The sequence below is a fragment of the Haliotis rubra genome, unplaced genomic scaffold (assembly GCF_003918875.1).
Source record: "Haliotis rubra isolate DU_JTF1 unplaced genomic scaffold, ASM391887v1 Scf354, whole genome shotgun sequence".
Lineage (NCBI taxonomy): Eukaryota > Metazoa > Mollusca > Gastropoda > Lepetellida > Haliotidae > Haliotis > Haliotis rubra.
Genome location: NW_025767029.1, coordinates 959,595 through 972,071, shown reverse-complemented (window position 1 = coordinate 972,071; position 12,477 = coordinate 959,595). Strand labels below are relative to the sequence as shown.

The following is a 12,477-nucleotide window of genomic DNA, read 5'->3' as shown; positions in this document are numbered from 1 at the left end:
CGGACCTTCACGGTTTGTTTGCTAAGAAGCTGAAAACTAATTATGCTTGCCACGCCAAGTTTGTTAATGAACTGAAGCAGCAGACCAAGTGTTGTATCCATGCCAGACTCTGGACAGCCACCTCCCACAGCCTGTGAACAGCTGAATCCCACAAACCATTCACAGAACAACTACACACGCCATGGAGACAACACGCTGAGTCAGACAAAGGGTTGTGACACTGTGGACAGCCACCTTCCACGGCCTGTAAACAGCTGGACCCCACAAACCATTCACGGAACAACTCCCCACTCCATGGAGACAACACGCTGAGTCAGACAAAGGGTTGTGACACTGTGGACAGCCACCTTCCACGGCCTGTAAACAGCTGGACCCCACAAACCATTCACGGAACAACTCCCCACTCCATGGAGATAACACGCTGAGTCAGACAAAGGGTTGTGACAGTGGACAGCCACCTCCCACGGCCTGTGAACAGCTGGACCCCACAAACCATTCACCATCCATTTAGGGTGTCTTAGCTGTTGTATTGAGACGTAGCTCACCTTCACATAAATGTCCTGTGGGTAATAAATTTAATAATACAGTTTGCTCTATCCTCGTGTATAGTGTAATAAAGTACAGTTTTGCCCTGAACTTGTCTTGTTAAAACTTATTACACATTGGGAGACATTGAAATGCATATCTTTTCCAAGATGACAAATGTATTACCGGTACTGGTAACTGGCACACTCCAACACAGGGATGAAGCATGTTCATTGTGCCAGTAGCACTTTAAGAGTCTAATGGGAAATGACAATGGGCATGAATCGCATCGTTAGTTATCAAGGGTACGTTTGATTCCGAGGGGACAGACTAGAATAGTGTGGTGACGTCATGTAATGCAAAGTACTGTCAGCGCCTTTGACCTTTAAGTGAAGCTTCTTGAATGTAAACCCTCCATACATTGCTCACTGACAAGGAATGCTGATGGTGAATGAGATTCTCTACAGGGGCAAGAGATCTGTCACAGGCTACAATAAAGCACATTGTACACAAACTACTGTGTAATCTCCAGACGTTGTCCTGTATGTTGGTGAGTTTCTTTGTCTGCATCCTGGTTCACCCCAGCTATGTCTGGGATTGCCGGCACCACAGCGACTTGTGGACCACCTGTTTCTCCAACATAATCCAACCCAGTCATTCATATCTGTAACTCAAAATCTGTGTAAAGACACTGCCATCTGAGGAACTTGTCATCAGCCAATCAGTGTCAAGGCTTTCTGTAGCTGTTAGTACAAGTGAGCACATCTGGTTCCTTATCACAAACCAGTACAAGTTGTGGATATTGTACACATCCTGTCCTTTCTCAGCACTGTGGAAGCTACAGAAAGAAAGAAAGAAAACTACCTGCTTAGGATTCACCTGCACTGCTTTCTATGGATGTGTCCTCAGATCTTAATGCACAGAGGTCTGCTACAGGCATGCTGCAGGTCTGCTAATGGAGTGACAGATCTGATCTTAATTATATTACCCAGGGGGCTGTGGGGTAGTCTAGTGGTTAAAGCGTTGGCTCGTCACGCCGAAGACCCGGGTTCGAATCCCCACATGGGTACAATGAGTGAAGCCCATTTCTGGTGTCCCCCGCCGTGATATTGCTGGAATATTGCTAAAAGCGACGTAAAACCAAACTCAGTCAGTCAGTATATTACCCAGTGGTTTCTGGGTATGGATCTTCCTGTTCCAGGTGCCCCATCCAGGAGTAACAGATCTGGCCCTGATTTCTTGAAACAAACTTAAGCCTTAAGTAAAAAATTCAGCTGTTTCAAATTGTCAAACTCATTTTGAAATTTGAGTAAAACCTTAAGTTTGTTTCGAGAAATCAGGGCCTGATCTTGATGACATTTGCTGGGCATGGATCTTTCTGTTCCAGGTGCCACATCCACCTGTCAAGTCATTACAGCAATATTTTTTTTACAAAATGTTTATTAAAATAGTGTACAGATTTATAAAAAATCTAAATATTGATTTGGAAAGTTATGATATGTTACAAAACAAAGTCAGAGCATTCAAATAATGTATGATGAACCCTTTTCCAAAATGGCTTCAAATCGGCAAGAGCTCACAGGAATGTTCCTATGTTCATATACTGCCATCACTGTCTGAAGATAACAATATAATCATAAACAGTTAAAACGATACATAACAATTATAAACATGAATCATAATTATGGAGATAAAAATATGCGGATGATTTTATCTTGATGTACATCTTGAGATTTATGAATGTCATTGAATTTCTTCTTGAGATGAAAATGGACCATGTAAATAGAAACAGTACTATGTATTCAGACAAACTACAGAAGATAAACTTAAGAAAGTTTTTACATGATTTTACATTCACAAATCATTTCCTAGAATGTATAGAAACTACATGCCAATATAATTGATGCACATATATACAAGGCTGCAGAAAATCCATCATGCCAACATCATGGCCTACTCAGTATTATGATTAACGTGATCAGAATTGCTGTGAATGGCTGCGACCAGCTGATTCCCTCACAGTAAAGTACTATTGCAGTTCACTTACAAATCAGCAAGCACACCCCCTGGAAGGTCCCCACTGTGGTGTACTGTGAGCATGAGTTTATTTGTAATAGCACTTGGGAAGAAATCATACATCACTTAACTCCATGGAATTATGTTCACATACAATTAAAATTTGGAAAGTTGCATCTCAAATGTGTGGTTCCCAGTTTCCTGTTGCTACACAAGACAGATCTGGCTATGGATGAACAAGGTGAAGGTCATCTACAGCTCGGACTCGTCATCTGCAGGCTTCCCGAAGTCAGCATCCAAAACAAGTTTACTGAAAGACAGAACATTGACATGTAGACCCATAGTGTTTAGTATGTTACAGTATGACAAGACACACAGCTTGATAGTTCCATGTTTCACACTCAGTTCTTCTGTAGACTGACAAGTGGTTAGTGACATGGCTGGGGAGTGGGATGATGATGATGATTTTAAGGGTGTGTGTGTGTGTGCCATTTTGTTCTAGGGAGGTAGGAGGTTCATCAATTTTATACACATGTACTGTGTATGTGTGTCAATTTGGTACATAATATAAAAAATTGTGCTTAAGAAATAAGGAAGGGGGTGTCATTGATTTTTCATGTGACATGCGGAAGAGGGGGGGGGAGAAGAGGTCACTCACTTACTTTGTACATACTGTTTTTTGGGGTGTCATTCACATTGTACATCCTTCTCCATAAAAATCATCATCACACCTGTTCCCATAAATTACGAATGGTCCATTAACTTTTGGGATTCTATGAGACTCAATAGATACTTGTGAATCTCTAGTGGAGCATTAACTGAAACATTCCTGCAGCCAAAGACAAACTGTGGGCATCACAATTGCCACCATCAGTAGAAGACAGTACACATACCATTCTGACAGTAGAAGGCAGCACACACACCATTCTGACAGTAGAAGACAGCACACACACCATTCTGACAGTAGAAGACAGCACACACACCATTCTGACAGTAGAAGGCAGCACACACACCATTCTGACAGTAGAAGGCAGCACACACACCATTCTGACAGTAGAAGGCAGCACACACACCATTCTGACAGTAGAAGGCAGCACACACACCATTCTGACAGTAGAAGGCAGCACACACACCATTCTGACAGTAGAACACCATTCAGCACACACACCATTCTGACAGTAGAAGAGCAGCACACACACCATTCTGACAGTAGAAGGCAGCACACACACCATTCTGACAGTAGAAGACAGCACACACACCATTCTGACAGTAGAAGACAGCACACACACCATTCTGACAGTAGAAGACAGCACACACACCATTCTGACAGTAGAAGGCAGCACACACACCATTCTGACAGTAGAAGGCAGCACACACCATTCTGACTGACAGTAGAAGACAGCACACACACCATTCTGACAGTAGAAGACAGCACACACACCATTCTGACAGTAGAAGACAGCACACACACCATTCTGACAGTAGAAGACAGCACACACACCATTCTGACAGTAGAAGACAGCACACACACCATTCTGACAGTAGGAGGCAGCACACACACCATTCTGACAGTAGGAGGCAGCACACACACCATTCTGACAGTAGGAGGCAGGCAGCACACCACACACATTACCATTCTGACAGAAGCACCATTCTGACAGTAGAAGACAGCAGCACACACCATTCTGACAGTAGAAGACAGCACACATACCATTCTGACAGTAGGAGGCAGCACACACACCATTCTGACAGTAGGAGGCAGCACACACACCATTCTGACAGTAGGAGACAGCACACACACCATTCTGACAGTAGGAGGCAGCACACACACCATTCTGACAGTAGGAGGCAGCACACATACCATTCTGACAGTAGAGGCAGCACACACACCATTCTGACAGTAGGAGGCAGCACACATACCATTCTGACAGTAGGAGGCAGCACACACACCATTCTGACAGTAGGAGACAGCACACATACCATTCTGACAGAAGACAGCACACACACCATTCTGACAGTAGAAGACAGCACACACACCATTCTGACAGTAGAAGACAGCACACACACCATTCTGACAGTAGAAGACAGCACACATACCATTCTGACAGTAGAAGGCAGCACACACACCATTCTGACAGTAGAAGGCAGCACACACACCATTCTGACAGTAGAAGACAGCACACACACCATTCTGACAGTAGGAGGCAGCACACACACCATTCTGACAGTAGAAGGCAGCACACACACCATTCTGACAGTAGGAGGCAGCACACACACCATTCTGACAGTAGAAGGCAGCACACACACCATTCTGACAGTAGAGGCAGCACACACACCATTCTGACAGTAGGAGGCAGCACACACACCATTCTGACAGGGAGACATTCATACTCCTACAGTAGCTCATGTCAGTTATAACTTGTTGATATTTTTCTTCCACTCTTAAATTGTGTGAGTTCAATGTCATCACTGTATTGAAGAAAACGTGTCCCAACACATGGAAACATTACGTCTATCCCTGTAACACATGGAAACATTACGTCTCTCCCTGTAACACAAGGAACGTTACGTCTCTCCCTGTAACACAAGGAACGTTACGTCTCTCCCTGTAACACAAGAACATTACGCCTTTCCCTGTAACATGGGAAACATAACGTCTATCCCTGTAACACAAGAAACGTTAAGTCTCTTCCTGGAACACGGGGAACATAATGTCTCACCCTGTAACACGGGAAACATTACGTCTTTCCCTGTAAAACGAGGAACATTACATCTATCCCTGTAACACAGGAACATTACATCTCTCCCTGCAACACGAGGAACATTACATCTATCCCTGTAACACGAGGAACATTACGTCTCTCCCTGCAACACGAGGAACATTACATCTATCCCTGTAACACGGGAACATTACGTCTCTCCCTGTAACACGAGGAACATTACGTCTCTCCCTGTAACACGAGGAACATTACATCTATCCCTGTAACACGAGGAACATTACGTCTATCCCTGTAACACGAGGAACATTACGTCTCTCCCTGTAACACGAGGAACATTACGTCTCCTTGTAACACGAGGAACATTACATCTATCCCTGTAACACGAGGAACATTACATCTATCCCTGTAACACGAGGAACATTATATCTATCCCTGTAACACGGGAACATTACGTCTCTCCCTGTAACACGAGGAACATTACATCTATCCCTGTAAAACGAGGAACATTACGTCTCTCCCTGTAACACTGGAAACATTACGTCTATCCCTGTAAAACGAGGAACATTACATCTATCCCTGTAACACGGGAACATTACGTCTCTCCCTGTAACACGAGGAACATTACGTCTCTCCCTGTAACACGAGGAACATTACGTCTCCCCACCTATCCTTAGAGGTGTCTGTAACTTGAAGCTTTGGCGCTCCCCTTGCTGCTCTCCGACCGCCCTGAGTAGATGTCCTCTGCTCTCCGTCCTCTGGTGGTGGTGGTCGTTTCTCTTGACTTCCCCTCTCATGATCACCGGGTGGTGGTCGTCGTTTCTCATGATCTCCTCTCTCACGATTCTCTGGTGGAGGTCGCCTTTTCTCATGGTCACCTCGGTCTCTGTCATCTCTGGGAGGCCTGCGATGGTCATCTCGTCTGGAACAAACACAAGTACTCAGCTGGAAGATAAACTATTTGTGCTTTCAATTTAGAGGTTTTCAAGTTCAAACCTGAAAACCGAATTTCCACTGTACCAGTAGAGACTGACAAATAATGTGAATTCTTTGGTAACAGGGGACAAATAGTGAGGCATTGCTTGATACTGGAAGTAAAATGATAGCTTCTAAAATTCTGGGTCTGGGTTTATTATTTAAAATTGCCTATCAAGATGATCAGATGGCTTTGAGAAGAAAGTGCTTTAAAATCAAAAATCTGATACCTCAAACAAGATGTAACAATCTCTCCAAAAGTGGGTGTCCGGAGAACCTACAGCCTGCTTTTCACATAGTTTTGAGCCAATCTGATTCCAGTAATATAACAATATGGTCCAAGCTGTTGATTTTTGTCACATGATGTGCTGTTGCAGTGTTTCTCTTTTGTAACATTTTTTCCCACCTGTGTTTCTTATTGCTCCACAACCTGTTTGGTCTAGATGACGTGACAATGGTCAAGGTGGCAAGGATACACCAATAGCACCAGTGTCCAACTCACTGTAAAGTGACCTTCTGTGTTTGTCACCAACATTGAGAATTAAGATTGTCCTTAATCCACATGACTCATCATAAAGTTCCCCTGTTCTCATGGAGAGCTTGTTAACTCAAGACATAAGGATACATCAACTTGAAAGATCAGATCTCAGTAAAGTTAAAGGTCATAAAATTTAAGACTTTATTCACATTTTGAGACATATGCACCAATGGTGGAAAGATCCTGGGAGTATCTGTATGTCAAGTTGAATGACCAAGTGAGCAAATACTGCTTGAAGCCTCCAAAATTCACCTGTCATCTGGGGGTCGCCTCCTCTCACGGTCATCATGGCGTCTTCTGTCATCACGGTCCCTGTCTCTGTGGCGGTCATCATGGCGTCTTCTGTCATCATCATGGCGTCTGTCTCGGCCATCCCTCTGATGACGATCCTCCTGACCATTGTGACTGTAGCCTCGGTTCTCATGGCCCTTCTTGCGGTCCCGCTGTTCGAACAGATAAGAACAATACACAGGACTCTACACCAGGAACACATGGCTCTACACAGGAACATTTGGCTCTATACAAGGAACACAAGGCTCTATACCAGGAACACATGGCTCTATACCATGAACATCTAGCTCTATAGAAAAACACATGGCTCTATAGAAGAACACATGGCTCTATACCACGAACATCTAGCTCTATACCTGGAACACCTGGCTTTGAGGCACTCACAGGGCTCCAATTGCCATGATCAGGCCTCTATACCATGCAGAGGGCTCGACACCATCTAGCTCTATAGAAGAACACATGGCTCTATACAAGGAACACGTGGCTCTACACCATGAAGATCAAGCTCTATACAAGGAACACCTGGTTCTATACCAGGAACACATGGCTCTATACCTGTAACACCTGGCTTTAAGGCACTTTGACTGATTGCAGCTTATACCCACCCAGCCCAGTTGCTCACTTACCGAGCGCGAAGAAAAGGCATCAGAACTGGGCAGGACTTTTCTGTGTGGTGTGGTGCCAGTCTTGAGGTCCGACCTGAACAAAGGCAGTAATAATGTTACCATGGTTACAATCAAACTAAAGCAGCTGAGTAGTGGACAAATTGTTTGTTTGTTGAATTATGCAGTACACTCTTCATGTGGAGTTCATTCATGAGCATCTTTATGTAGTCTACCCTTCAATTGACTGCTTATTTATCATGAAAAATATTGTAGATACAATCATATTAAAACACTCTTCAGTGTAATATTGCAATGCAAATACCACCCATTCTAATACCGGCCAATCAGGAAAGAGTAGTCTATCAGTGGACAAGACACAATTAATTCAAACACATAAGCCAAATGATATGTACACAGACCAAATGACAAGTAATCACTTGCTGTGAGGTACAACATGACACAGTCACTGTGACATGCACTGTCTTCAATGCTCACAGTGTGGTAAACACCAACATATGGGTACATTCCCCTGGAGATCTCAAGTTATACACCTTGATTGTCATTCACTATTTAGCTGCCAATGAAACACCCAGGTGTTGGTTTCATAGTGATCACCCACTAAACACTACACAGATCTCCATTCAGATCTAGAGTCACCCACTAAACACTACACAGATCTCCATTCAGATGCAGAGTCACCCACTAAACACTACACAGATCTCCATTCAGATCTAGAGTCACCCACTAAACACTACACATATCTCCATTCAGATGCAGAGTCACCCACTAAACACTACACAGATCTCCATTCAGATCTAGAGTCACCCACTAAACACTACACAGATCTCCATTCAGATCTAGAGTCACCCACTAAACACTACACAGATCTCCATTCAGATCTAGAGTCACCCACTAAACACTACACAGATCTCCATTCAGATGCAGAGTCACTCACTAAACACTACACAGATCTCCATTCAGATCTAGAGTCACCCACTAAACACTACACAGATCTCCATTCAGATCTAGAGTCACCCACTAAACACTACACAGATCTCCATTCAGAGCCAGAGTCACTCACTAAACACTACACAGATCTCCATTCAGATCTAGAGTCACCCATTAAACACTACACAGATCTCCATTCAGATCCAGAGTCACCCACTAAACACTACACAGATCTCCATTCAGATCTAGAGTCACTCACTAAACACTACACAGATAATAATAATAATAATGGATATTTTTAGCGTGCCCTTTTCCACCCACTGATACATGCTCAAGGCGCTACATAAAAGCATACATACAATGCATACAGAGGATAAAATAGTAAAATAAGTATACATTGAAATTGATGACAGAAAGATTGATTTTAGGGATAGGCTTTGGAAAAAAAGAAAGTCTTCAACTTAATTTTGAAAGTTTCCAATGTGGGAGACTGCTTTATGTGGAGAGGGAGAGAATTCCACAGAGTAGGACCAGCGTACTGGAAATACCTCTTGCTAAAGGAAGAAAGGAGAACTTTGGGAATGGAGAGAAGACATTGGCCTTGAGATCTGAGAGTTCTGGTAAGGGAGTAGACAGTGAGAAGTTCAGAGAGATATAAAGGAGCTTGATTATGCAAACATCTCAATTCAGATCTAGAGTCACTCACTAAACACTACACAGATCTCCATTCAGATCCAGAGTCACTCACTAAACACTACACAGATCTCCATTCAGATCCAGTCACTCACTAAACACTACACAGATCTCCATTCAGATGCAGACTGAGTCCTACCTGTGCTCCTGTTCATGGATCAACGTGCTCTTGTGTACAACTGCCACGCCATAGTCCCCGATTGGACGGAACTGAAACAGACACGAAGTGTAAAGCAATTGGAATGAGTTCTCCCATCCTCGATAATCTCCAGGGTATACGTTACGATCACTCTCCACTATACCCTGGGTGCACCCACGGCTTGGCCCGACAATTATATTACCTCCCTTTGATGGCTCCACATTCTCACAGTAGCCAATCAGCTAAGCCGCCCTTACATCCGCGCTTGCCACTGTCAACAAAGATAGCAGTCGCAGTGGTTTCTTCGCAGTTCCACTCAGATTTTTGAGAAAAGAATACAGACAAATTGACAGATCTGAAACTTTAAAAAAATATTTCAAAGAACTCCTTCTACCTCTTTCAGAGTACCTCTGCATCAATTGTGTTGCCAAGTTTAAATGGTTAGAATAATTTAAGAAGTGAAAGTGAGTTGTGATTGGTTCGCTCAACTTCCCAGTGTAGACACCTGATTGGATAAAAAGCCAGCCAAGGGAGGTAATAAAATCATCGGGCCAAGCCGTGGATGCATCCAGGGTATAGTGGAGATTATCGAGGATGGAGTTCTCCCTGCTTTGTGCAGCTCAGCGACAGTTCAAAGATCACGATGTACTAAAACATAAACCAAGGCCGGGATATGCTACCTCTGTGCCCATCACTGGTTTCAACATCCTCACATGACATTTACAGAACAGGAAACATTTACTGCTAGCATGTCTACTCTTCTGTCTTTTGACGTGGAACTGGCTTTCTTAGAGTCATACATTTAAAACACCCTAACAACTGACTGACTGAGTGTGGTTTTACGCCGCTTTTAGCAATATTCCAGCAACATCACGACGGGGGACACCAGAAATGGGCTTCACACATTGTGCCTATGTGGGGATTCGAACCTGGGTCTTCGGCGTGACAAGCCAACGCTTCAACCATTAGGCTACCCCACCGCCCCACACCCTAAAGAAACATGCTCAGTTGGTCAAGTCTTTATTGAAGTACATTTTACAAATAATACACTTGCTGGCTCCCGGATGTTGTATTTGTGCATGCATTACAGAACTGATTGTACCACCTGGTGGTGCAGGGTTTTACCCTGACATACAAAGTGGTGGTACAGGGCAACCCACATCAATCAATTTTTCAGGCCCTTGCTGGTAATATGAGGTAAAGTATTAAAATGGTGTAGTGCAGAGTATGTTCAGATAATGACTTCCAAGCCTGGAATGAATTGGTGATCATGTGGACAGTGATCATGTGGACAGTGATCATGCTGATGGATGAAAAAAACATAACTAGAAATTGTTTGATCTGCATTCTAGAAGTTAGTGAGTAAATGATGAAGCACACACGTTTATGGACAACTCCTGATGCTGTATTGTGGGTTTTCTGTGTACATATTTTGCATTGTGTAAAACACTGGAAATTAAACTTGTGAAGCATCTGCAGTTCTTGACATGTACACATTAGCAAGAAAATATATCAATCAAATTTGAAAAATAGTTTTAGGGTATGTTATCAAAACACATTAGCCTTTGGACTCATGCTACAATCATGTACCCACTTTGAGATCAGCATGTACAATGTTACAGCCGACCCATTTACCTTTATTTTTTGTTAGTTGTACCATGTGTTTAGCTGTCTAATTTAAGGTCCCTAATTTGTAGCCCTAAAGAATTTGTACTATAGTTATTTTCAAGTAAACTGCAGTAGTCATTATAAGCATTTGAAACATGAGCCGTAACATATACTGTAAGCATGAAGGAACTAAACTTACAGTCAGTTCAGCCAGGTGTTTGTAAACACTAAACAGGAAATGGGAAGACAGATTTTAAAATAACTGGATTGAGCCATTTAAGGTCCATGATTACTCAGTGACACAGTTTGTTTGAGACGACGTTGGTGGTGCAGCAGAGATGTGGAAAGTAAACAGAAACACCTGTATACCTGCGTATCTACCTGTAAAGGTGTGGTACTTACAAACAGTTCTCGTCTGTACTGATTGCTGCGTCTCTTGGCTGTGATGATCAGGTAGGTAGCTAGCGTGATCAGTATCAGTGACAGAATGATGAAGAATGGTCCGATGAAAGCGTGCCACCAGTCCACCAGGTAGACATGTCTGTGTCTCAGAGTGATGACCAGTACACCCGTGACGAGGGACGCCAGAGAGAAGGCGATGCAGATCAGTCCCATACGACACGGAAGCGATCCTGGGCCCAGTCCCACGCCATTCAGCTCGTTGTGGATGCGCGTCTGTAGGTACGCGTGGTACGCTACAATGGTATCTTTATCAAGATCCTTCTCCTTCATAGCTGATTGCAGGTGTTAGGTCATGAGAAATGGTCACAAACTTCTTGAACCGACAATTTCGATATCCGCCGTTTGTTATTAACTTTTAACCGTCATGCAGTAGCTTCCTCTTACCTGAGTCATCGCGCATGCGCAAATACAAATACCTGAAATTCTCACCTGACGGCGGGATTGTTCAAGCGATCACCTAAATTGGGAGAGTTATCTACCTTGTGACACGCCTGAAAATATTGTTAGAAGCGTACGTAAAATATAACTAGCTGTCGTACATTGCCAGTAAACCTGATCGAAGCAATGCTGGCGAGCAACGCCTAAGCGTTCTGTACACCAACAGTGTCACATTACGTGATTGAATTTCGTTTCGTTCAGTTCACGGTAATACTTTCAGTGAACTGGGAGTTGTCTCCCTTGGTAAACAGTGCACCAAGACATGGCGAATGTAACTTGAACTTGAAGATTAAACTTTTAAGTGAGGCAGACTCAAATATATATATATTCTCCCATAAAAGAAACGCATATAGGAATTTCAACTGTATTTTTATGTTTATTTTGAAACAACTTGTAGGCTTTATGAGTCAATGAAATATAGCGAAATTGCACACTGGGAATGTGGACTTATCCGTCTTTGGCGCCAACTCGAGAAAAGTCAATTTGAGTGTCACATGGAGACGTCTGGTGGCGCTGAAGTCA

General features: G+C 43.3%; 1 protein-coding gene across 1 annotated transcript; it reads right to left on the bottom strand.

Moving 5' to 3' along the window:
- Nucleotides 1-2,007: 2,007 nt before the first annotated feature.
- LOC124285171 (pre-mRNA-splicing factor 38B-like) lies at nt 2,008-11,906 on the bottom strand. The gene is made up of 6 exons (XM_046721354.1): nt 11,458-11,906; nt 9,448-9,518; nt 7,689-7,761; nt 7,024-7,214; nt 5,926-6,180; nt 2,008-2,851 (listed from the first exon to the last, which is right to left on the bottom strand). The coding sequence occupies exons 1-6, from the start codon at nt 11,785-11,787 to the stop codon at nt 2,794-2,796; spliced, it is 978 nt and encodes a 325-aa protein (XP_046577310.1). The 5' UTR covers nt 11,788-11,906; the 3' UTR covers nt 2,008-2,793.
- Between the last annotated feature and the right edge of the window lie 571 nt (nt 11,907-12,477).